The sequence below is a fragment of the Balaenoptera physalus genome, assembly GCF_965194825.1.
Source record: "Balaenoptera physalus genome assembly, chromosome: 15".
Taxonomy (NCBI): Eukaryota; Metazoa; Chordata; class Mammalia; order Artiodactyla; family Balaenopteridae; genus Balaenoptera; species Balaenoptera physalus.
The window spans coordinates 46,455,551-46,482,137 of record NC_138894.1 but is presented as its reverse complement, the minus strand read 5'-3'; the positions used below and the strand labels follow the sequence as shown (position 1 = coordinate 46,482,137).

At 37.2% G+C, this 26,587-nt stretch overlaps 1 protein-coding gene across 5 annotated transcripts in view; it reads right to left on the bottom strand.

Annotated features, from left to right (window-relative positions):
* The window catches only part of PUS10 (pseudouridine synthase 10), a 66,480-nt gene that overhangs the window by 1,091 nt on the left and 38,802 nt on the right, over positions 1 to 26,587 (bottom strand). For all 5 annotated transcript variants that reach the window (XM_082426629.1, XM_082426631.1, XM_082426630.1 and 2 more), the window contains 13 exons: positions 25,867 to 25,901; positions 22,531 to 22,642; positions 20,861 to 20,922; positions 20,519 to 20,564; positions 18,408 to 18,472; positions 16,773 to 16,858; positions 15,577 to 15,702; positions 10,520 to 10,576; positions 9,574 to 9,650; positions 9,425 to 9,480; positions 8,265 to 8,382; positions 4,397 to 4,539; positions 1,230 to 1,329 (listed from right to left, as the gene is read on the bottom strand). In XM_082426629.1, the coding sequence (XP_082282755.1) occupies positions 1,230 to 1,329; positions 4,397 to 4,539; positions 8,265 to 8,382; positions 9,425 to 9,480; positions 9,574 to 9,650; positions 10,520 to 10,576; positions 15,577 to 15,702; positions 16,773 to 16,858; positions 18,408 to 18,472; positions 20,519 to 20,564; positions 20,861 to 20,922; positions 22,531 to 22,642; positions 25,867 to 25,901 (1,083 nt within the window). The remainder of the gene's footprint in view (positions 1 to 1,229; positions 1,330 to 4,396; positions 4,540 to 8,264; positions 8,383 to 9,424; positions 9,481 to 9,573; positions 9,651 to 10,519; positions 10,577 to 15,576; positions 15,703 to 16,772; positions 16,859 to 18,407; positions 18,473 to 20,518; positions 20,565 to 20,860; positions 20,923 to 22,530; positions 22,643 to 25,866; positions 25,902 to 26,587) is intronic.

The window sequence follows — 26,587 nt, the reverse complement described above, 5'->3', positions numbered from 1 at the left end:
TTTATTAGAAAAGCCCAAATAAGTATTGTGTGTGTGTATGTATGTGTGTGTGTGTGTATCTTTTACAGATGCCAAGAAATACTTTGGTTTTGTTTCAGAATATAGCCATAAAACAAACACCCATATATAAATTAATGGGTGGTTTCTCAAGCCTGAAAACCAAACATTACTGATCACAATCTTGTATGTGTTGAGGTCAGGGGAAGGTAGGCATATCTGCAGGGTTTTAAAAGTTCTACAGGTGATTGCAATGGACAATCAGGGCTGAGAAACCCTGGCCTTTGGCTCTTTGACACTCCTAAGCTGTCCTAAGAATTAAGGTCAAAGAAGATGAATGCATTTGGGATTTTCTTTAAGAGAAGGTTGTCTTCTTCAAAATGACAGTCTTACTAAGAAGACTCCCTGCAACCTTGAAGATGCTATCACTGGTTGTACCGCAGGTGTATAAAATCTAATCTGAAAGCACTCAAGAGAAGTGCTGGTAAAGCAATGACGTTCCAGTGATCATTTGATTACCATGGCTGTTTTCATACTAGGCAATTATACCCACTTCTTTTTATTTATACTGAGATTATTCCCAAGTGAAAAAATTCCTTTTTTTGTGGGGGGTGTGGGGAAGCTGTTCTTAACCAGATATTTACCAAAGTGCACAACTCATGACTCAATACCTATTGATGCTCAAGTGAGAAGAATGCTTATGGAGAATTGTCTGAAAGATCCATTCATTCCATTCTTCTAATTACTTAAGAATGTAATCTGATTTCAATTCAGACTATAAGAGCAGAGAATTTCTCTTATACCACATCACAGAACCCTTATAGAACTGCTTTTATTTATAACCATTGGCTCTCCCATTTTCTATCCCTGTCCTGAATATATGTTTCTGAGTAGGCTGCCTTAAATTCTTTATAAGAGAGTCCAAAGGATATATGAAGGGCACTTACAACTTCGTTTCCTTGCTTGGTTTAAGGGTTTAGATCTCATGTCATATGTAAAGCACAGTTAGTAAATTAGCTATATATTTGCAAGGATCATAAAGGAGACCTTGTATTTTTTAAAAAATAAAAATTCTGAAGATAGTCCCTCCCTGCAATTCAATGCTACTGTGAGATTTTGACCGTTTTCAAATACCTATTAAAGTGAATAGTACTATTTGGCTTAATGCTAAAGAAGCATAACCTTGGCTGATTCAGTGTACAAACAGGCATTTCCACAATAAAATGATTTACCTCAACATCCAGCTCAAGAATGTCTGCAGTCACATCCATCAGAGAGCAGATGTTCGGCTTTGTTCTTCCAAAGTCTCCATGTACAAACTCTTTAATGTAGCTGGGTTTTGTTTAAGGAAAAAATGAAGATAGCCATGCAATACCAACTGTTTGGTGAGATTTGACAGGTTGAAGGGGAAATGACAAACAAAAGCAGAAAGGTTATAAAAGGGAGTTTATTTCTGAGCCGTGACTTGGGATGTATGTCTTAGAAATTACAGCTATGGCAATAAATAAACTAAGGATGGCAAACTGGTTCCTACCAGCCTGGCAGCCAACACTGGGACTTAAGGCCTATGTTTACATCAAACTTCCCAAGAGTCATGACTTTTCTTTTGGCTCATCTCCAACTGCCACGGTTTGAATATGGATTTTTTAAATTAACTATAGTTCAACGCTTTAAAAAAAAAAACCTCAGCTATTTTCTTTTTTGCCACAGATTCTATTTGGTCATCATTTTTCGATAATGACAGCAGGCGGTTGCCAAATGGTAGGTTTTCACAGGGTCACTCATAGAGTGACCTCAATGATGTCTTTCCTTATAACATGACTCTGACAACAGCAACAGGATGGGAGAGAAAATGAACATATTAATTTAGACTTGATGAAGGCCCTTCAGAAGGATCATCAAAGGACCTAAATTTTAGTTGTCTGCAACTCTTGCATGGTTAGCAATAGACCTAATTCTTTTTGTGTGTGTTTTCCTCATAGATCTTCAAAATTTCAAATTTCCAAGTCAATGACTGATCCTAGAATTATTCAGATTACCTTAACACTCCTTACACAGAACTCTACTATAATCTTAACAGTATTTTATCTGAAAGATGTGTTTTGCCAGCATTCAGTAAACACTCATTTAGCATTATGTTGTGTCTATAAAGCAGCACTTAGTATAAAAATTAATATAATTTGAATATAAAAAAGTTTATTCTCAGATGATAAATAAAAAGTTAACACCATAATATGCTGACATTATGTCCTCCTCACTTTCTTTTTTTTTAAATTTTTATTTATTTATTTTTGGCTGTGTTGGGTCTTCGTTTCTGTGTGAGGGCTTTCTTTAGTTGCGGCAAGCAGGGGCCACTCTTCATCGCGGTGCGCTGGCCTCTCGTTATCGCGGCCTCTCTTGTTGCGGAGCACAGGCTCCAGACGCACAGGCTCAGTACTTGTGGCACACGGGCTTAGTTGCTCTGCGGCATGTGGGATCTTCCCAGACCAGGGCTTGAACCCGTGTCCCCTGCATTGGCAGGCAGATTCTCAACCACTGCGCCACCAGGGAAGCCCCCTCCTCGCTTTCTGATAGTTTGTTCACTATACTTTCACCAAATGTTTTGACTCAAGCATAAGGCATATAGTTATCTATTAACTGTCTTCTTTGCTAAACTCATAATTACTTAACAACTGTCCTTTTTCTCTCACTTCTTTAGAGAGTGCTACTTCTGAGTAGCAATGATGAGGGGAGATGACCAAAAAGCCCCAGAATAACCAGTTAAAAGGTCCAGAATGTTTTTTATGAGGTATAAGTCAAATGAACTACTTCAGTATACTGAGCAATATACGAGAAAAATTCACATACTTCTGTGTATAACCACGTGGTATCTAAAGTTTTACCAAATAGGGACTTCCCTGGTGGTGCAGTGGTTAAGAATCTGCCTGCCAATGCAGGGGACATGGGTTCGAGCCATGGTCTGGGAAGATCCCACATGCCACAGAGCAACTAAGCCCATGCACCACAACTACTGAGTTTGTGCTCTAGAGCCCGCGAGCCACAACTACTGAGCCCGCGCGCCTAGAGCCCGTGCTCCGCAACAAGAGAAGCCACCGCAATGAGAAGCCCGCACACCACAACGAAGAGTAGCCCCCACTAGCTGCGACTAGAGAAAGCCCGCGTGCAGCAACGAAGACCCAACGCAGCCAAAAATAAATAAATAAAACAAGTAAATTTATAAAAAAATAAAAAAGTTTTACCAAATAGCCTTTCTTGGCTAATGCCTTAAGTACATGTACATGGCTGGTTCTAAAAATATGTTAATGAGATTGAAAAGACATTAGCTTCTCCATAAGACCACTGCATTTCTTCCTAGCACACCAAAACGAAAGCTGAAATTAGGTAAAAATATGTTTTTAAAATCTGTGATTTCTTTGAAATTCCATCCACATTCCATCTATAATAGGCAAATATGCTCCATGCCCACTGGTCTAAATAGATCCAAACTGCAAAAATTTAGAAGATTTTAGGAGTAAATAACCTGTACCTGTTTCAGCTTAGTCACTCCTGGGGTGGAGTAGGGAAAGAAGAGGGGAGAGAAGGTTGATGGGAAAGGAGAGGCAGACTAATTATAGCAATATAGTGAGAATGCTATTTGGTGATTAAAACAACATTTTTCCCTCTATTGTATCCAATAAGTATGTCCTTAGTTTTATACTAATTAGAAGGTTTCATGCTTCATGCTATTGGATCACAAAATAATATAAAGCCAAGAAACAAACAAAAACCAGGAGCACCTTTGAAAACTAAACTAAAGCTAAGACTATGGCAGCTCCCTGATATATTTTAACCAGCAACTAAGATATGATACAAAACCACACAAAGCAGGATAGGTTATGAACAAGTGGTCAAACTGGGACTATTCTCTTGTTCTGGGCCAGTGGCCAAATAATGTGAAGGTCTACATGTAAAGTAGGGCCATTCCCATCTACCATCCCTGTTTAATCATTTGGGGCAAATGCTCGAAATGCTGAAAGGACTCAAATGTGGTCATGAATATGTGACTTGCAAAATGTGTAAAGACATGAATCAATGAATGAATCAATCAAAAGTGTTCCCTGAGCACTTACTATGCCCTCAGCACCTCAGCATCATGTGAGACACTAACAATTTTAAGGTTCACATTGAATTGGCTGCTGCCTCATGGTTTAATATGTCATCTTGAAAAACACAAATTTAATGGGTAAAAACACTCCAGACCAAAAAAAAAAAAAAAACAAAAACAAAAAAAGGATTCTTCTCCAGCCCAAACCTTTCCCGAACTGTTCCGAGATAAGGTTGAACCTCTTTTCTAGGGCAGCATGAACTCTCCCAATAGGATTCTGGTTAGATTAGTGCTGCACAGACGGTGAAAGGATACGTTCCTGCCTGAGTCTTCAGATAGAGGCGGAAATGGTGCTCATCCACATAGTGTGTCTCCATGGAGTGAATGATGCGAGTTCTCACAGCCAGGGGCCTCCGGTGAAGGACCCGTAAAGGTGTTTTCTGGTCAATCTTTAAGTCCTAGAGGAGGATATGTTAACCATGTGTCAGTCTTGCCGCCCGGTGAAGCCCATCTTCGCACCTCCTTTGTTCATCCATGGCTCGCTATAGGCACCCCGTCTATCACTGTCAGGATAGAAACTAATACTATCATAAATTGTATCCTCTAAGGTTCAGACTCTGTGGGACTTCCTACAACCTAGTCCACAATTACTCATTTTCTGGGCCCCAGTATGCCATTAAAAAAAATTTTTTTTAAAAAGGCTTTGAAGTAAATGATACCCAAGGTCTCTTTTGTTCTAATATTAACAAATTGATTGGACCCTGGAGTCTTACCCTGCCCTTTAAACAGAGCTCTTCTAAAAGATAATGTTCTTACCTTTTTTTTTCCTAACCCAACAGAGTGACCTAATAGTGGGGATCTCTCTGAGACTGAGGTGAGAAATGGTGTAGAAGGTGGGACATCAGCATCGCCTGTGTGCCTGGGCAGTGTCCATGTTTTAGGGAGAACTATATACCTACTCACAGGATTATTTTTTTGGTTATACAAAGGGATTTATCTGGAAAATTAACAGCTGCATCTCTGTCTAGGGTGGTATTTCCAAATAATAATTACAAATAAGTGTGTACAATAAACCAGGACCTCTCAATATTTGTTAGCCCGGTTCAGGTTACTTGAGAATAATACTGCATGTTTTTTTACAACTCAGGTTTTTAGGGACAAAGTCTTGTTTTTCTCACAATTAGAGATGTCCTTTTATGTCACAAGATATAAATTAAGAAATAGAGGTTAATATTGTAAAAGGCCAACTAATCCCAACTTTTAAAAATAGATACTGGGCATAACCAGCAATGCAGGTTCATAAGAACTTTGAATCCTCTGCAATTTCTTGTAGGAACAACTCCTGCCTGATTTACATGATTAGTGAGTGCCTAAAGCCATGCTGAGAAAAGAAAGATTTCTGTCTGGTCTCCCCCTACCAAGTTCTGTACCAAGAAAGAAGAGCAGGTTCTGACAAAGACTACACTTGAAATGGTATGACTGCTTTTATCAGAGCAGTGAGTCAATGACTCCTCCTTACGATTCTATAATTCTTTGATTTTTAAAAGCACTTTGTTCTGATGAGATAAGTTGTTTCCACAACGTTTAACATTACTCTGGCCAAAAAGACCAAAAAAAGGACAAGGCTAAATTATTATAGAATCAATAAAGATATGGCCTCCACTTTAGAGCACAGAACCAGCTGGCCTTTAAAGGAGTGACTCGCTAAGGTGTGCCCTTCCCCTCTGTTTCCTTTACCTCGAGTCACTCCCTGGACTCTGACCCCGGAGCAGTCAATGGAGGTACAACTGAGCTAGTAGATGCACCACTGCTTCCAACATAACACTCAGATCAACACACACACGCATGTCGTTTTTGGTTGCTTGCGTCTAGCAAACGAAAGGAAACCACTTCATTTACTCTAACACTGCACTCTGCTGTCCCCATACTGAATTTTCAGAAACACACGCAAGTGACTTTTTTCCTTAGAAGTAGGTTGCCCTTAAAAAAAAGGAGACAAGTGGTAAATGTGAAGTGACCTTTTCTCAGAATGGGGCAGTAACTCAGTTTTTTTATTTTCGATGCCAATTGGAATATCTGAAAAATGTTTTAACCCTAACACTTAAAAAAAATTATTAGATGTCACCTAGTCTCATCAGTCCACTTGGGCTGTGGGCCGTTAAATCAGACCCTTTCACTACCTAGTGTGTACCTGTAACAATCATCTTTCAGCATCATTTCTGAATCAGCTCTATGGCTACTCCCAAACTGTGAATCTATTTTTAAAATGAGTTTTTATTTTCCCCACAGCATTCTAAATGAGCTGTATACATGTACACATGTGATAGAATAGAGGTTTAGAAATTTGTTTTGCAATATTAAGGATATCTGTCTATAGCATAACTATCATCCTAAAGACCCTAGATAATAGGGCCAAAGGCCAGAAGGCCTTAGATTTGGAATCACAGAACCTGAGAAGTGGAGGGCCCACTGGGGATCATCTAGTCCACCCCTCATTTTATAGATGAACTTCTCTAAGCAGGTGAATGGCATGTATGTTTTCACCAAAACACTCATACTATAAACATTATTCTGCACCTTGCTTTTTTCCGGTAATATCATGGGTGTTCCTACAAGTCCTAGATGTGGACCTACCTCTATCCTTTTCTCCAACAGTTTTAGGCATATATACATACAATAACATAAATGGGATCACATGCTCTTTTAGTTTTTTTAAACAGCTGTATAATATTCCAACGTGTTCTACCATTTCCTTATTGAAGGAAATTCACTTTTGTTTCCAGTTTTGTTGTTGATTTTGTCACTCTGAACAAAGTCAACAAACATCCTTGTGCACATATCCTTATGCACTGGAGTTTTATTTCTTGTCCTGCCAGTAGTGGAAGTACTGGGTAGAAGACCAGTGTATTTTTTATTTTTACAGTCACTGCCACATTGTTTTCCAAAAAGGCTGAAACACTTACATTTCTACTGAAAATGTATATAACTAGCCTTCTCCTCCCTCCAACCAACAGGCATTCTTAGTCTCAGAAGAATAAAGTGATGTCTTATTGTTACTTCAGTCTGGAGGTGGAACATCTTTTCAAATGATTCCTGGCCATTTGGAGTTGCTCTTTTTTCAGCTGTCTGTTCAAATATTTTGTCCATTTTTCTCTATTGGGTATTTGTATAAATCCTATTTATGGTATTTTTTTTGCCATACAATTTGTTTTCTACATAGTCTTATATATGTGTATACATAAGCACACACTTCTGTGTGTGTGTGTGTGTGTGTGTTTAAATCACAATGTATCATCCTCTATATATCCTTATAGCTTGTTTTTTTCCCCTTAGCATTCATCAGGAACATTTTCCTTTGTCAATGAATATTCATCTACCATATACTTTCTAACAGCTGGCTAGTAATAGTCCATCATACAGATAAGCCATAAGATTAAACCAGTCCCCTCTAGATTATTACAAAATGTTGCCCATTTAAACGATGTTGTGATAACGATTTACATCTTTGTGCCCATTTATGCTCATTCCTTGCATGTGAAAGTAAGTTATCTTTACAGGAAGCGGTGGGGGCAGGTGGGAAGAAACATGCAAATGAACATGTAGACCCTCTACAGCAACATGCTCATGTGAAGGAAAATCCAGCACGTGCCAAAACATTTGTGCTCTACATATATCACCCTGATGTATTTATTTACAACATGTTTTATTTATGCACTTAATCTGAGCATCAATTCTATTAGGTAAGTTCTATTTTCCATTTCCTTTTTGCAAATGGCCAAATATAATAATAGCATTGCTGAGTGTTTTCTATGTGCCAGATTCTATTCTAAGAGCTTTATATGACTAAACCCGTTTAATTCTTCTAATTTTACAGATGAAGAAACTGAAGCATAAAGAGGCTAAGCAACTTGTCCAAAGTCACACAACTAAGAAATGCAGAACCAGGATTTGCACCCAGGCGATCTGTCCTTGGAGTCAGACTCTTAATCACTAGCAACACTGCTTCTCACACAGGTTAGATGAATTGCCCAGTCATTTAACTAATAAATGGCAAAGGCAGGATTTAGAACCAGGTCTCACAGTCCCCAAAGCCTATGCGCTATGACTTGTGGGTAATAAACGAGAAGACAAAGGACTCTTTTATAGGCAGTAGAAAAATAAAAGAATTAGAGCACTGAACTACCTTTATGTCATCTAGGAATTCAATGTCCTTCCTCTGTATTGCTTTATTTGTCCATATTAAGGCACTATAGGTCTTGGTCTTTTCTTCTTCACCTTCTTTCATATGACCTATTGCCTCTCTAAACAAAAACAATAAAAGAAAGTTTGTCTGAATATATAAAATACAGACAAGACTTGCCCCAAACTTCCCTTTCTTTAAAAATAGATTTATTGAGATATAATTTACATACAATTTCCCTGTGTAACTGAACGATTCAGTGATTTTTAGTACGTTTACAGAGTTGTGCAGCTATTACCACAATCTAACTTTAGAATACTTTCATCACCCCAGAAGAGAAACTCCACACCTATTTGCAGCCACTTCTCATTCCTCATTTCCCCCAGCCCTTGGCAACCACTTGTTGACTTTCTGCCTCTATAGATTTTCCTACTCTGAACATTTCATATATTAAAATGTGAATATTGTAAAATATACAATAAGTGGTATTTGATGTCTGGCTTCTTTCACTTTATAACGTTTTCAAGGTTCATCCATGTTGTAGCATGTATCTGTACTTCCTTCCTTTTTATTACTAAATGATATTCCACTGTATGGATATACCACATTCACATTTTGTTCATCCATAGACATTTGGGTTGTTTCTACTTTTTTGCTATTATGAGTAATGCTACTATAAACATTCATGCAGAAGTCTCTGTGTGGATGTACATTTCCATTTCTCGTGGGTATATATCTAGAAGTGGAACTGCTGGGCCATATGGTTACTCTATATTTAACTTTTTGAGAAACTGCCAAACTGTTTTCCAAAGTGGCACCACTTATAATCCCACAGCAATGTATGAGGGATCCAATTTCTCCATATCCTTGCCAACACTTGTTATTTTCTGTCTTTTTGTGAAGTGGGATCTCACAGTGGTTTTGATTTGCATTTCTGTAATGACTAATGATGTTGAGCATTTTTTCATGTATTCACTGGTTATCTTGTGTATCCTTTTTGGAGAAATGTTCACTTAATCATCTCTCCATTTTTAATTGAGTTATTTTCTTATTATTGAGTTGTAGGAGTTCTTTATATATTCTGGATACAAATCCCTTATCAGATAAATGATCTACAACCAAAACTCCCCTCTTGAAAACATCTCCAGGGAGCCTACCCTTACCTTGTGACAAGCTGCAAGTCACGGACTTGGATTTTGTTAGACGAGTTATTAATTTTCTGTAGTATTAGAGAAAGAAAAACAATTAGCAGCTCTAGTTCAGTTACAGAGTTGCAGAAACATGACAATTTCCATGTCATGAAGTGGTTTACCTGCTGAAGTTCCTTAATTTCTTGTGAAGTGAAATGTACTCTATGAGGATTCACCAGCTCAATTGCAAAGGGCCTTCCTGGCAGCACACACCCCGTCATGAAACAGAAACGTGTTGATGGAGTTAACATTTGGGCTAATGCAAGAGGGTTAGGAGGTGTGAAAAAACGAGTTGAGCTCTAGAGGACTGAAAGTTTAGTGACATGACTACATCTGGGGGAGGGAAGAATGTGTGAAAAGAATCAAGGGGCTTTTTGGGGGCTGCTAAACCCCAGGACAGGCAATATGTAAAAACGACTGCTTTCCCAAAAGTCCATGAACAAGCCTGTGTTAATTACAAAATCAAATCCAAACAGCCACTAATTGACTTGGTTACACTAACGTAATGTTGTCACATGCAGCAATGCCCAGGTATACCAAATTGAAATACATTCTCCTAGCCTAGTGAAATGAAAAGCTGCGATTCCATGAGAAGGGACTATAAATCTCGAATAGCTCAGGATTACTCTCATCATCCTTCTTGTAATGCAACAATGTAAAATGAGAGAAATGAAGGCTAAGAGAGCAGAAGCACTTTTTAAATGAAGACATTTTGCAATTTAAATGAGGTACATTTTGAAAACTGTACTGGTACTGAAATGTTATTAAAAGGAACAATTAATTATCAAACTTTTGGAAAAAATCAGGCACCTCTTTGTTAATGCACATAGAAGTCCTTTATAACCTACAGGTATTCAATAAAGATGGCCTCTGAAGAAATGATCCCTGTTAAAACACAGTCATATAATTTACAAGGGTAGCTCCATAATCCACAAGGCTTCCTCACATGGAGAAGCTCTGGGCTCTGCCAACTTTGATTCTGACTAAGTGACTACAAAAAAGCTGCTGTCTGAAAAGGGTGATAATCTGAAAGTTAGTTCCAGTCAAGTAATATTGTCGCAATCTTACCATTTCCTAATGTTCTCACATCTACATCTTCTCTCCCAGAGGATGAAAAATTAAAGCCTTTGGAAAGCAGATAAAGAAAAAAAAAATCAGAGACATAACAGTGCTAAGACTTTCATTCCCATCCTTTGGTAGAAACCCAATTTGTCTTAAACAATCTACAGGGGAATCCCAAGGAATAGTCATCATCACGCCTCTAATCCCAATCTCTACTAAAAATAGCAATGATAATAATAAATACCATTTATTGAGCACTTATTACATACCAGGTACTGAGCTAAAATTCTGCATACATTATTTCATTCAATCCTTATTATAACCTTATGAGGTAGGTATTAAAAGAACACCAAGCTTCTGAAAGGTTAAGTACTTTTCCCAAGGTAACATGATTAAATGGCAGAGCTAGATGTTTCTGATGTCAAAGCCAGACCTTACTTATCATCCCAGTCCACCATCCCATGGGAAAGCCAAAGGCAGAGCACTGTTTGGAGGAAGGCCCCACTACCACCCTGGCTACAAACTTATGGTGAAAAATCTATCTTTCGTCTTTTCCTTAAAACAAAAGAAAACAAAATAAAAACATTATTTGAGAATTAAACTCTATGAAAGGAAGAGGAGGGGAAAAAAAAGGTTTGATTCTAAAAGCAAATTCATTATATAAGCAAACCTAAGCTGGAACCACAATATAACTAGTATACATTTTAAGATAGATGGATCATCACAGACTAAAAGCTGCAAATATTGGAATGGGAAAGTGGTCAGTACAGCGTGGGTGGGCAGGGGAAGTGGTTCCATGACAACTTTCTTGGATACAGAACTAACTGATGATTTCACCACAGCAAAGATTACCATGAGCAGGCATTATTCTAAGTACTTCATATATGTTAACACTATGAGGTAGATACTATCATTATCCCCATTTTACTTATACGGAAGGTGAGACAGAGACAGGATAAGTAATGTGCCTAAGATCACATCACTGGTAATTGGTAGGGTCAGGATTTGAACCAGCCTGGCAGTCTGGCTCCAGAGTCTCTTAGTCACGTCTACACTGCACCACCACAAAGACAGCTGGAAGAGCTCAGACTCGTGCCAACTGGGACAAGCAAGACCAATCAGTCCTCTTGTACCAGGGACTGGGAAAGACTAGGATGTTTTGGAAACCCTGGTCAATCCATAGTCCAGCCACTTTGGAGAGCACAAGATGAGGAAGGACAAGATTGCTGGGAAGGACAGACAGGAAATGTAGAAGGAAAGGAGGGTCTGTACCATTTTGACAGACATTTTTCTCCCAGGAAAGGTTCAATATGCAAAGGTCCCATGTAGATTTTAGAAAAAGGAAGGCTAAAAGCCTTGAAAAGTGCTATAAAGACTACACTGAAGATTAGCTCTCCTTTCTAGGATGTTTAGCTGTGAAGAAAGTAAGATTTCACCCTTCCTTCACCTTTAAGACATCCCTTTAGCAAGCCAAAGCCAACACTTGTTGGAAACATGGGCTCCAAGCTGTTGTCTGTCACCCACTGCCAAGGTGAAGTGGGCTCTTCTCTGCCCCACATGGCCCAAAACTGTGGGTCTCCCAGAGAGGACCAACCCAGGACTGGTTAGGTAAGGCCTAGGTATCTAAGGTCGGCCTAGAATTCAAGCTGCTCAGAGGTCTGGGTAACTTGTGCAGTGTTAACACCTGGGGACTAGCCAAACGGGCAGCCGTGAGGGGCACAATGTCAGACTCTTCTCCAGGTGGAGAATCTACACCAGGCAGGTAGTAGGATTCTGTGGACCATTGAGTCCCAAAGAACCCTCCATTCCATGTCTATACTCCATTGTCAAGCAGCTAATAAACCTATAGCAACATCAGTAGCTTCTAGTCAGAGTCAACAGACTCAAGAGTAGCGCTAACTAGGGATGGATAGCTACACGGAGAGTTCAAAATGGAATCTGGGAAGCTGAAAGATACTCCCTGGGGTGGGGGGGGGGCTGTAGTTTGTCTTATACCTGCCCGCCTCTATCTCTAATCCAGGCATAATACTGGGGAACCAGGGCGCTACAGTGACTAAGCCATAACCTGTGACTGATAGGGGTGGAGGGAACGAACAGGACACAAAGAGGTAGATCTACCAGTGACTACTCAGTCAGACCAGAAATCTCAAATTCATAAATTAGCCCATAAAACTTCCCACAAATTCCAGCCCATCAACAAGAAAAAAGTACAGAAAACTAGGCTCTTGAGAAGTCCAAAGAAACATTAAATCCAGATTAAGGGAGAAGGGGTATTTATTATATCTTTTAGAAAAATGTTACAAATTTGGACCCTACATGGAGAAATACTTCAGGGGGCAAACTTTAAAAAATAATTTGCAATTATGAATAATAAATGACAAAAAAAGGAAAAGGAGTCACTGCCTTAAGTATGAGGAAATATATGCTTAAAATTTAGTTGATTTTTCTAAACTCACATTACGCCTTGCCTTATTCCCCTAATCCTGTGAGTTCTACAGACTTCTGCTCAATGGAACAGATATTTCAAACATACAAACAAACAAACAACAAGGACAAAACCAAGGGCAAGAATGATCAGGAACTGTAAGGGGTTCGATAGTCTGTAGTGGCTCTCATACCTGGGGGCAGATAAACAATGGGACTGAAGGATGGGCAGAGGCCAGATGATGACGGTCTCAGAATATCAAGTTATATAGTTTGGACTTTACCCTGTAGGCTAGTCACTGACCAGTTTTCAGCAGGGAACTGACATGACAAATATTTATTCCATAAGTGAAGTAATAAATGTATTAGGAAAACATTTCTTAGACATATTGATTTTGAGAGTGTGTCAAAGTTTTACTTATTAACTAGAGAACTGGCAAGTAGAGAATACGATGTGTCAGTCTGAAGTGGCTGAGAAACAAGTCTGTATCTCCCACTGAGGGGAAGGAGTACTAGTTACTTCTGCTTTATAGAAGTAGCTAGGCTGCTTCATGCAATACTGGTTTATTTTCATAGAGCTGTAAAGCACAGAGGTACAACAGTCAGAACCATTTTCCCAGAGTTGTCAGATGTGAATCACAGAAGTAACGAGTAATGTATCTGAGACGCACAAGTTTAGCAAATTGATGCTATTAATCAGGCATTTCGAACAACAAGGTTTTATTTCATGACAAGGAGCCAGTTAGCACAGAGGCCCAGAGGTCTGCTTTTTCTCAAGTGGCTCTTAATAAATTTCCTCAGCACACAATTACAGATGCTAAACACACAGTTTGCTTTATTTTCAGTTTGGGGAAATTTTTTTCCCCTCCTCAAATGGAAAATGACAACAAATCACCTTCATGAAAGATTGCAAGGGGGAAACATATAGCTATTTCAGAGCCCCCCAACAGCCCTCTTGGTAATGGAGGCTTCCTTGGGACCCAAATAATCAGAACTAAATCTTGAATCTTCTTACAGAAAGGGAATAAGGTAGCCCCCCAAAAAGAGTTTGAAGGACACTTTTCATGCTAACGCTTTATTTTCACTTCTTCGTAACTTGGATAAGTCTTATGAGATAACCAGCGTGTAAATATTAAATTACGTAGGTCAAAGCTAATGGCAATAGCCCTTTATGGCTAAGATTTTGAAAAATATTAGGTTGCTAGGTTACTTGAGGGATATGGTGGTTATTTATTTATTTATTTATTTATTTATTTATTTATGGCTGTGTTGGGTCTTCGTTTCTGTGCGAGGGCTTTCTCTAGTTGCGGCAAGTGGGGGCCACTCTTCATCGCGGTGCGCGGGCTTCTCACTATCACGGCCTCTCTTGTTGCGGAGCACAGGCTCCAGACGCGCAGGCTCAGCAATTGTGGCTCATGGGCCTAGTCGCTCCACGACATGTGGGATCCTCCCAGACCAGGGCTCGAACCCGTGTCCCCTGCATTGGCAGGCAGACTCTCAACCACTGCGCCACCAGGGAAGCCCCAGGGATATGGTTTTTGAAGTGCTTCTCTTTCCTCTTAACAAGCAGAGAGCTGGAAGGGATAGCCATGTCTCATTTTGGTCACCTGCTCGCCATTCCTAAAGCAGGCTTATCTTAAGGTTTGTCAGAGAAAAAGATGGATGTCTAGGTCTATCTGGTCCTTCAAAAAAGGTGTTCTGGGACTTCCCTGGTGGAGCAGTGGTTAAGACTCCATGCTCCCAATGCAAGGCCTCAGGTTCAATACCTGGTCAGGGAATTAGATCCCACATGCATGCCGCAACTAAGAGTTCACATGCCACAACTAAGGAGCCTGCCTGCCGCAACTAAGACTCGGCATAACCAAATAAATAAATAAATTTTTTTTTTTTTAAAAAGGTGTTCTAATTATGCTAGGAGACCCACTCCAAAGAGTATGATATATGTACTCATTGTCTACAGTTTTTCCTGATGTACAACATGGTTTCTTGTGATTGAAATCTTAGTCCCTCTCCTCTAGTCTAATCTTAGGTGAAATCACAAGGTGTTTTACTCCTTTGACCTGATAGCCCTATTGAGCAAAGAAAGCATATGCCTGACAGGATCTGACTCACCCCACAAACCTGGGCTCATTAATACTTAGGAAATTAAAACAACACAACTACTATTAAGTCTTTGTAAAATGGTAGCTATTGATCTATTTTCTCTAGGCCTGAACTTTATTCTAGGACACTTTAGCCGTTAAGATGGAAGCTGGGCATTTGCCAGTGATTATTCTTGAACAGGCACTGGATGTGGAAGCTGTATTTTAATTACCTCATATTCCCAAAAAGAGGCAGAGGCTCAAGGTGTCCCAAGGTCAGAGCTTAAGTGCATTCATTTAAAGTAGTTTCAATTGTTTTGAATTTGCCCAGGAAAAAGCGTAATCTTGAGAGAGGAGAGAAATCCTAGGGCACCTTGGCTCAAATCCAGCCCAGGGCAGAGGAGCTCAGGACACGGCGGTCCCAGTTCACAGGAAGCTGCCAGCCAAGGGGCCCAGACTTGGTGGTGGTTTACAAAATATAGAAATCTTTCCTGCCACCTCCAAGAAGTCTATCCATGAATGACAATGTATCTAAAATATGAATATTATAACACTTACTCTCTGCTTTGAACACTGTCAAAAGATGGTCTGAAATTAATTCTTCCACTGAAGAGTCCAGCTTCCTTTCTCCATCAATTATCCAAGGAGTTTGTGGTAGATTCCTGGAGTATTTATTATATCTCCCTGCCAAAGAAATATAAAGGTTACCTGGATGGAATGGTGTGCTTAACACAATAGGATAAAAAGGAAAGCAACAGCTATTTATTGAGTGCCAGTATCCTAGGTGCTATGATATAAAACAAGGCTTAGCCTTCAACTAACTTACAATCTAATTTGGAGAGTCAACACATACACATAATTAAATGAAAAAATTTAAGGTAGCAATAGAAGAGATGGCTAAAGACACGATATGAATCATCAAATGAGTTCTAAAGGAATGCTCAGAATACTTATTAATCTTTTTGGCTGACTGAACAAGTTACAATATTATGGAACACACTGTGAATCACTTAAAAAAAGAGCAACTACTGTTTTTATGCCTGGTTAATAATACTCTCAGTGTAATACTCATTGGTGATAATGTATTCCAAAGAATTCAAATACAGGAAATTTTGAAGTTTTTGTAAGCAAAAAAAAAAAAAACAAAAAAAAAACCCTAACAGAATATGACTCACTGTTTTATGAAAAAAGCTATGCCAAGGCAGGTAGCTTTTATTACCCCAGGGCAGGGTATTATAGTCAAGACTAAAGAGCAATTTCGTTTCAGCTATTACTATGAAACAGCTGTAGCTTTCAAAACAAAAACTGTCTACCCATTTTACCTCTTGGGAAAGTCAATGCAACAATTTCTTTTTCCAGGCAGAAGCCAAATGTTTAGTCATTTTGCAGATAATAAAATAACTTTTTTCAGGATTGATTTCATGTTATAAAACATCCTCTCCGTTCTCCTGACCAGTTTCAGGTCTGTACATGTACCCATATTTTTACCTGGCCATCTCTGATGAAAACTATTAAAACCTGGGAAGTATCATTTCCCTTCAACATGGCATTTTAAATAACAAATCTCCTGAGTGACCCTTAAGAATGCCTACAGAACCTACAATAAACTTGGTTATCAGCTCTAGTTCTCAAAAGAGTTAACTAATCAGAAATTAATAACAATAGTAAGAAGGAAACAGAGGAGGAGTTAGTTCAGTTTTTCAGAAAGGAGAGAAAATTGACAATGTAAGTATGTCCTGGACTAAATATTTTACCAGCCACAAAAACAGCACCATGAGCACATTCAATTTCAACAACACTGCATACAGCCTTTGGTGAGTTTGGAGGACAAGGAAACTGCCTGCAAAACAAAATAAATTTTACAGCTACTATTTTCCAGACATGATATTGAACCACATAACTAAGATGAATCAGCACTGTCTGAGTTACACAGAGCCTGAGTCTCTCAAGGACTAAGCCTCTCCCTAATTTTAAGTTTTGGAACCATAAGGGTCTCTTAGGCCTCTGGAGTACCACTTTTAACACATGAGAGTGGCACTAAGTAAATAAGGGCTCGCTAATAACATTCATGCTCAGAAGGCCTCATGTTCCCAAATGACAGTTTCCAAAATCAACCTGGAGATTTGGGAAAAAAATCCATCTATATGTAGTGGAAACCTCTCCGGGTTCATTTTGCTATCCATGAACACTTGCTGCTGGCTGACAAGGTCCTCAGTCATTTGGGTAAAGCCGGTGTGCAGTCAGAGACTGGCCACATAAGCATGTCCCACCTGTGGGGAGGGTACTCCACCATTTTTCTCTCTTTTTCCTCTTCATTTCAACTATGACCTTGGGAATCAGACCACAGAGCCAGAAAAAGTGGAATATGGCAGACTCTGTCCTTTAGCTAAGAAACTTCAATCCAGCTGAGGACAGACCAGAAAGAGCAATGTATGGCTTTATTCTCTGTCCACCATCTGAGAAATTCCAAAGCCATGGAATGGAATCTACCTGTAAATGACTAGATGTGGACTTAATCCAAAATACTTGTCTTGAAGTTTTCATTCCGTTTCCCAAGATGTCTTAACAAAGAAATCACTTAGAAACTCAGGAACTATTGCCTGTAGAGTAACTGTCTTTACTTCCTAAAGTTTAATAGGGAGTTCCCTGGCAGTCCAGTGGTTAGGACTCTGTGCTTCAACTGCAAGGGGCAGAGGTTCAATCCCTGTTCGGGGAACTAAGATCCCACAAGCCACGCAGCGTGGCCAAAAAAAAAAAAAAATTTTTTTTAATAAAAATATTTCCATTCTGAGACTCATGTTTAGTCAGTAAAATATATGAAACCTTCCTCATAACTTCTTCTGGAAGGATAACTATGATAATATTTTATTAAATAAAATGAACACACTGAGAATTAAATTTAAGATTTACTGTAGTTCAGTATATTTTAACAAGAAAGGAAACTCAGAAAAAAAAAAAAAAAAAAAGAAAGGAAACTCAGGAAGCCCTTTTCTCCCTCTTCTGGAGATGTACAATAACAGGAAAACCAGGATGAGGGATGTAATGGGGCCAGTAGTAGGCTGGAGAATCAGGAAACCTGGATCTATGTACACTCTCTATTGCCCAGTTGAAATCTTAGGCAAGTCAACTCCCTCTTTGGACCTCAATATCCTCCTATAAAAGATAAAGAAGTTGGACATGATTCATAAATTCAAATATTAATTTGACATTTACTGAATACCACTACATGCCAGATACTGAGCCAGGGATTGGGGATATAATAAAGATTAAGACACAATCCTGTTCCCTAAAGTATATCCAGTCTTGTTTTAGAGATAATCCGATTATTTCTAACATTCCCTTTATTCTAAAATTCCATGATTATTTCTTGTTTCTATAATTCTACTTACTTGCAGAAATCCTCTTCTTTAATCTTATTCAAAGCTTTCATAACTGCCATTCTAGTGAATACTGACTATATAGGGTAAAATGAAAAGAAAAGACATTTTATCACCTATATAAGAAAACATCAGAGTTGAAACAAAGAACATGGTTGGAGAAATTATATCATTTTAAACCATACTTAAAAGGGAGAAATACTTAATAACTTCAAGAAAATAAATGAAGCACAAGTGTTCATACTGTCAGTTCTGTGATTGGTAGACCCTACAACCCTTCTCTTCAATCTAGTCTATGTCTATAATACCAGGTGGATCTAGCAGAATATGTCTTCTTCACTGCACTCTCCCATTCCCCTCAAAATGTGGTATTCTTCGAATACAAAAATGATGGCATTGCAGGAAATGTGCTTTGAATATTTTTTCCTAGACCTCAAAAGAAATTTAGACTGATCCATCTATCTTTTCTTCCCTACATCCCTTCAGGGGCCACGGTATATAATTTAGGAGTTGGCTGCCAGGGTAAGGGGTAAAACAGAGCCAACCAGCCTGACTTGGCATCTAGCAATTCAATATCACTCACCAACCTCTGAGAAAGTAAATGAATCCACTATACTGAATAAAAGGGCATCTACAAATGTCCCACTCTGGGTTTTTTAAAATAAGAAAAACCAAACCTCATGGTAGATATACTAGAACTAATTAGTGCATATATTTGTGGTCACTATGATAAATCACAATTATTTCTTCTGTTATGAGAAATTACACTTGACTGAAAAGAAGAATAATGTAGGTATCTAAACAGTTTATCATCAAAGAAATGATTTTCTAAACCATATTCTGGGGAACCCTAAGGTGTCGTGGGGTTAGAATTAAAAATTAAGTGCCTGTTTGTTAAGATATGAAATCTTAGGCCTGAAAGAATCTCAAAACGTCATTCAAATTATTCCCAGCCATAAGGCAGGAAAACTACACTTAAGACTATACAACACCTACTGGCCAAATGGCGTGGTGTCCATGATCGTTTGACAAAAACTTCCTTACTCTATTATTTGATGCTGGTACTTATATACTTCCTCAAAGATAACAAAAAATAAAACTAGATCTTTAATATAAATATGGCTTCCAGCTCATTTGGGCAGAGCTTCCCAATTGGTATGGCAAAGCATACCACTGGGCTACAGTTGTGCCCAGATCCCTCTAGTTCACAAGGGCTATGGGGCAGGTCCTGGAACAATGAGAACCCCCAGGCCTATTGCTTACAACTTAGAGCAACTTCATCTGTTAACCTCAGGGTGCTGGCCAAACATGGTAATGTTCTAGGTATACCATGATGTGAGAAAAGGAGGCAAGCAGTGTTTTAGGCTTCCTGCATTTCTGATTATTTCTACACAGGGCATTTGGCAAATGTTACAAACTCCCCAACCCTCCCCTCCCACCCCAGGCAAGAGGAAAGACCAAAAGATGTATCTTTGGCAATAAACTTATATTCTTTTTAACAACCACAACAGCAAAATGGATGTCGGTAAAACTAGGAATGCCTGAGTCTACACAAAACCAGCTAAGTAACTGGGGTGTGAAAGCTTGCCAATATCGTGCCATGCCATTCTATCCTGGCATTATAGAAACTAAAAGTACATGCTAACTAATTTTTCTCATTAACATGAAGACCAGCTCACATCAGACAGTAAAGGAGAGTTTAAATAAAATACCTTTTGGCAAATGTAGCCTGAAATAGGCTCTATTAACTCAGGACTGTTCTAAATAAAATAATTTACTTTGGATTATATTTTCAAAATACCGATTTCTAGAAAATAAATATTAGACAAAAGTTTGGAATGGTGATGATACTGAACAGGTATTTTCCCAGATGACATAATCTTGGGGAAACAATCCAGACACTGACACAAGCATGAGAACATTTGTGTGTTACGACTTCCCAGCCAAAGGCAAAAGTGTTGAGAATTGAAAAAATGAAAATAAATGTAGCAAATGGAAATATTTAAAGACTGATTCTTAGTATAATAGATTGCCAACATTTCTAATGCATATCCTTTTTGTTGTTAATTTGAATATTCAGCTCAGACAAAACTCACTAAAGAGTAAGAAGCAGGAATCCTTACCTTTTTGTTTTTGGCTGGCTTGAAACAATCTGGGCATATCACACGTCTAAGTAAAATTCAAGGTAATATAAAAGATTAATGAGTTTATTTTGGGGAGGATAAAATTCAAATATATTTTACACAACATGGCTGCTAAATTCAGGATATCAGAAGCAGACAAAATGAATCCCTATATGAGCTGCATTGGTTTGCCTAGACCCTTATATCAGACAGCTCACAACCTACTAAGACATGACAAGTTCTGACAGGCTCATTAGAAAGAAGAACAATACTATTTTCATGAAAATAAAAAAATATTAACAATGTTGCACAATTGGCATTGTTGTTTACATTGTAACTTACAGGAAGTGGCAATCCTCAACTGTTTCTGGGTGAGCAAAGACCACACTCACTTCAAACAAGCTCTAAAAATTATAAAGACAGTTTAAAGATGAGCAAAAGGAAACTAACATCTGACAACTTATGAATGGAAACAGAAATTAACTCTCAAAGATTGGCTCAGAAAAAGAGTGACAAGGAAAACTGGAAATACTACTGTTTTCAAATCAGCTTGTTCACAGGGCAGCTGTAAAGGAAATCGTCTTTTTTTTTTTTAACTTCTAAAACTCAATCATCAGTGATCCTACAAAAAACAAGTTTAAAACAAATTTTAAAATAAATCTGTATGATTTTTTGTACATGTATACATTTTTGTACAAGTATATTTTTTCTACATGTATAAATTTTGTATAAGATTATACAAAATTCCACACTGAGAAAAATACATAAATATCATACCATATAACAATTTTTCCTTTTTTATTGAGTTCTATATTTACTGATTGCATTGGATCGTCAGCAGGCCTATTAGCGACTCTATAATCACGATAGTGAATAGCTAAATTTTTGCTCTAGTCTAATCTACAAAATAAAATTAAAATTACAACACATTCCTTTTACTCAAGAAAACTTCATTCATCCTGAATCCATTAGAACATTACCGCATCTTTTGTTTTCTATTTTCTGTTCTCACTGATTCAATATGTAAAATTATCTGTGCTTCAAACTGAAATTTGAGGTTAAAATATTTTGCATCAATGACTTCTCTAATTTCCAAAGTACTTTCATCACCTCATTTCCTCTTCATACTATCTGTGAAGTGGTTTTATTCTCTATTCTCTTAGTATTCAGTTTAAAGGACAGAGCTTATTCTTACTAACAGAGGGAAACAGAGCTATATAATTCAGAACGAGGAAAATTTTTTAATTACTTAGCTTTGAAAGATGGTTTTGTGACTTTACTTGAATAGGGGTGTGTCTGATATTCAGGGAATTTCCTTCACGCAAAATGATGAAGCAATGAGGCCATACTATTAAAGTCTAATTTAAGAGGAGCTGGGAATATGTCCTGTTTCCATGTCTGGAAACCTATTGAACTCTTCCCTAAAATTCAATCCATTTCAAAGGCTGAGGAAAGGTCTGCCTTGGAATAGGGGAGATGGTAAGTGTTCTCATTTCAAAGGCAGTCTGCTTAAAATTAAACAGAGGGACCTCAGATACCAACAAGGTGGGATAGGTTGAGCCCATGCTCATTGTAGTTGAATAGGGTCTGTCTGCATATTTGAAAACAAAATTAGCCAGAGATAACCAAAATTAAATAGTCTAGAGTTGACTCCACACTTGTTCATAGTTATTTATGTTTAGCTTTGTATCAGTAAATCTGTCTCTCTAATTAAACTATAAATATACTAAAGGCAAAGGTTCACTTCTAACCTTTTAAGGTCAATTAGGATACACTGCACCTGTTATAAGTGTCTTGGATCACAAAGAAATCTTTAAAAAAAAAAAAAAAGAAAGAAAGAAAAACTTTAACCTCAATTTAAGACTGTTAGAAATTAACATTTTAAAAGCTTAAAAATCCTTCATTGGATTATTGAAAGAGAAGATTCTTTTGGATAACCAAAACTCTGCCATATAATGAAGTAAAACTAGTAAAACCACAGAATAAAATTAACAATGCTGATGACCCAATACCTTTCCATCAATGGGAACACCCAGTTCCTCTGAAAACAGGGGGTGAGTTATCCATTTGTAGGCTTCTTTTAGCTGAACTATATCATTTCTTCCCAGCGACAGACTCTGCTTTCTGAATAACATAAAAATTAATTCACGGACATGAAAAGCTTCATTTTTATGAAAGCAAGAATTTATGTGATTATTAAAAAGTATGTATTATTGAGTGCCTACTATGTCCCAGGCACTATTCTACACATTAGATAGAAAGCAGAGACCAAAGCAGACAAAAATTCCTCAGTTCATGGACCTATATTCTAGTAGAATCAAGAAACTGCTTTTTTTAATGGCATATAAGACAGTTTTTGAAGCTTCAAAGACAAAAGCATACAAATGAGGTTTTTCTGAGATAGAATTGCCAGATTCCAGGATTTATACATCAGAAGATGGAAAGGTGGAATAGAGAGGATTATTTATTGCTTAGAAACTACAAACTGTGTATTACAATAATCTCAGACCAAAAATGTTTGTATCTACTCTCTTCCTGATAATGGGGGCTTACTTTTGGGAAATCAATGTAAAAGCTGTACTTCTCTTTACTGGTAAAGAAGAAGTATTAAATCCTAAAGTATCAGTGTTCTAGAATGCTCATCAATTTAACAACATATAAATATCTCAATAAATATTTTACATTCCCCCCAAATCTACTCATGAGCCAATAAATAGGTTTGGGGAAGTCCCAATTATGAGTTCTAGCTTTTAGTTTGTAACCTAAAATGAGATAGAAAGGAACTGAAGTAAAAGGAAAGAAAAACATGGTATGGTAATATTTAAACAGTCCTACTCTGCAATATCACTATTAAACAGGCTGTATCATTCAAATAATTAAAACTTCAAATCAGTCCTATAGCTATTTACAGGACTGCTTTTAACAAAAGAGGTGTTTAGGCCAACTTGTGAATCATTTCTTTCAATGTCCTATTTTCACTATTAGAAAGGACAATATAGTCAATATCCATTGTAATTTAATTCCTCAAGACCAAAAGACGCTATGAACTACAGGTAGAAAACAAAACATAACTTAGCTAATGGCTAAACTTAATTGATCTAAATATATACACACACACACACACATATAAAGACCACTGTTCCTCTAAAAATGCAAATTAAGAAATAGTTGATCTACCCATTCTTATCCAGCTGAGAATAATTGGTTAAACAGAATGCTTTCATATGCTTTGGGATTGTGGTTTAACAATGAAATACTCTGATAAGCCCTACATCTGATAAAAAAATTAAGTTACTTCTTTACACTTAAGAACTTATTCAAACACTAAGCGTTTTAGCTTCATAAACCATTCCTCATTCTCTATCAGAAACATTTTAGAAATTTTCAAGGACTACCTTGATATTGTACCAACAGTTTAACTAATGATATTTGCATAAAATAGCATCACAGTTGAAAGGTAAATAATTAAGGTATGAGCACACATTTTAAAGAATAAAAAGGTGAAACAAAACACAAGAATGGAAAACCCCTTAAAAATTGTTTAGACTCTAGAGAGTACAAAGGATTGTAGCCAAAGCCAATCCTAAAAATGGATTAAAACATTACTCATTATATATTTAAGAAAACTGATACTTTAAGTCCCTCATGTCTTTGAAAAACATTTGAAGCACCTTAGTCCAGTTTAAAAACTTCAACTACAGGTATTTTTTCCTTCCAGATTAAAGAGCTATAAGAAAGGGTTAAGAGACATTTTGGAAACCTTAACCTCACATTTAAGGCAAAAATAAAATACTTAAAACTCCAAATTTTCAATCCTGCAAGTTGAATGTGGCTAATAGCTTTTCTAATATAATTTAGGGTGAATGTTTTCACAAAGGTCCTTAGCTTATGGCTGATGGTCCTTTAGAGGAATCAGTAGTCATTAAGGTAAATTCAGTACCAATTTAACACTTAGTAACTGCATTTCCCTCTTTCCTCTGTTAGATAACTAATGATGAGGATATCAATTACGATCACTTTTGCTATAGATACAACAGGATAACCATTCTAAAGCAAACATGAACCAAAATATCCAATACATTTTTTCCTAAATTCCTTGAATCAATTCTTTAATGGCAATTCCTCCACAACCTTTTGATATTAGAATGAACTAGGGACACTGAGAGAAAAGACTACTATTCTATATTTTTTTCTGTTCTAGTATCCCTATATTGATCAGGATCTTTGGAAGAACTAAGCTTAGTTTAAAATCCTTCAATAAGAAATAACAACAGCAAGCAAGGTAGATGGAAACTGGAAACATTTAAAAAATAGCATGCTCTGACTTGACTATGCTAACAAATTTCTCAAACATAGGATCAAATTTTATTATGCCAGAATCACAAGCATTGGAGACTAATTTAACATACCTAACAGAACCCCCAAACCTTTAATAAATATGTGGTTATTACCCTTTTAAAAATGCAGATGTGAAATACAACACACACACAAAAGCCAAATCAACTAATTTTCTATAAAACACCAAGTATGAGATTCTGATACAGAAATTTATACTTCTCTCTGTGGTTTTCTTTCCAGAGTACACAGGAAACTCCAGTAGTCACATGGTCCTTTTCATACTGGTATAAAATTTTTAATTTCAAAATCCAGAAAGCTCTGGGAAATTAAAGATTTTTTCCTTAACTCAGTTGGCAACCAAACTCTGACTTGAACATGTGAGACTATTTATTTAGACTTTGTTTATCAAATTTAGTGTGACTATTCATATATTTCACTGCAGAAATATTAATGTTTGATTATATAGTACTACGCCAGACCCTGGAGGAGATGGGTATATTATATATGGTATTTATACTGCATTACATTTCCAAAGTCTAAAAAATTCTAAATTTCAAAACACATTTGGCACCAAGGGTTTCAGATAAAGGATTGTGGACCTATGTTTTCTATGTCTTATCTATGTATAAACTCACTGTTGTTCTGCCTTAACTAGGACTTTACTATGTATCTTTTATAGCATAATTAGTTTTATAATTTAGTTTCTAAGACCAGTATAAAATGTGTTCCTTTAAAATAAGTTGCCAAACTACATGCATTTACATTCACGATAAATCTACCAAAAAAAAAAATGAGTCTGCTTTAATAGACTACTAATATGCTGTGCAAATAAACCAATTAAACAAGGTTAACACCTTAAATATATACAATAAAAATTTCCTCTTTGTGCCAATTTCTCTAGCAGCTAGTGAACTCCCTCTAAAAAAAGAGCTAGTAGTAGTAAAAGTACTTTAAGAATCAGGTAGCTTATATTTAAAGGGTAGTAAAAATTCCCAGCCTAAATTACTTACCCCATTTCCTGTTTTACCAGCAACCATGCAGCATGCTGTAGGCAATTTAGTCACACCCAGAAAGAAAAGGGAAAAAATGTTCATTGAAATTTGGTTCCAATATCATTAGTAAACTGCTTAAGTAATTTGCTAATCAAACTCTCCTTTTTAGGAGAGGAGTTAGTGTTCAGAAATGCGGCAATGACCTCAATCTCATTTAAAATCAGAAGTGAGGTAAGATGCCACTTTGTAGTGCTGGCTTGCTGTGGCCTACGAATTCAACAGGGGTATCCCCCTCCTCCCCACAGATTTCTATTTCTCATTAATGAGTTACAAGTGTTTTTTAATATGGGTAGCTTACATTTTTTCCTTAAAATATCTTACTGTTTCATAGGGAAAAGCTCAAAGTGATTGAGGAGTACATACTGTGTCCCCAAAGAAGGACTCAGTATTTTGTTTCTTTTTTAATAGAGCTAACATTTTTAACTCTAATTAATGATATCCACATGTAAGTGTTTAGGAGTAAAATGTGCTAATGTCTATAACTCACTTTGAAATACAACAAAAACTAAGATGGGTGGCTGGATAAATTGATAGGTATATAATAAAGCAAGTAAAGAAAAACAGCAACAAGTATAGAATCTAGGTGGGTATATGGGTGTTCACTGTACAATTCTTTCAGCTTTAATATAGGTTTGAAAATTCTCATAATAAAATGCTAGGGAGAATGTTCTGGGAAGGA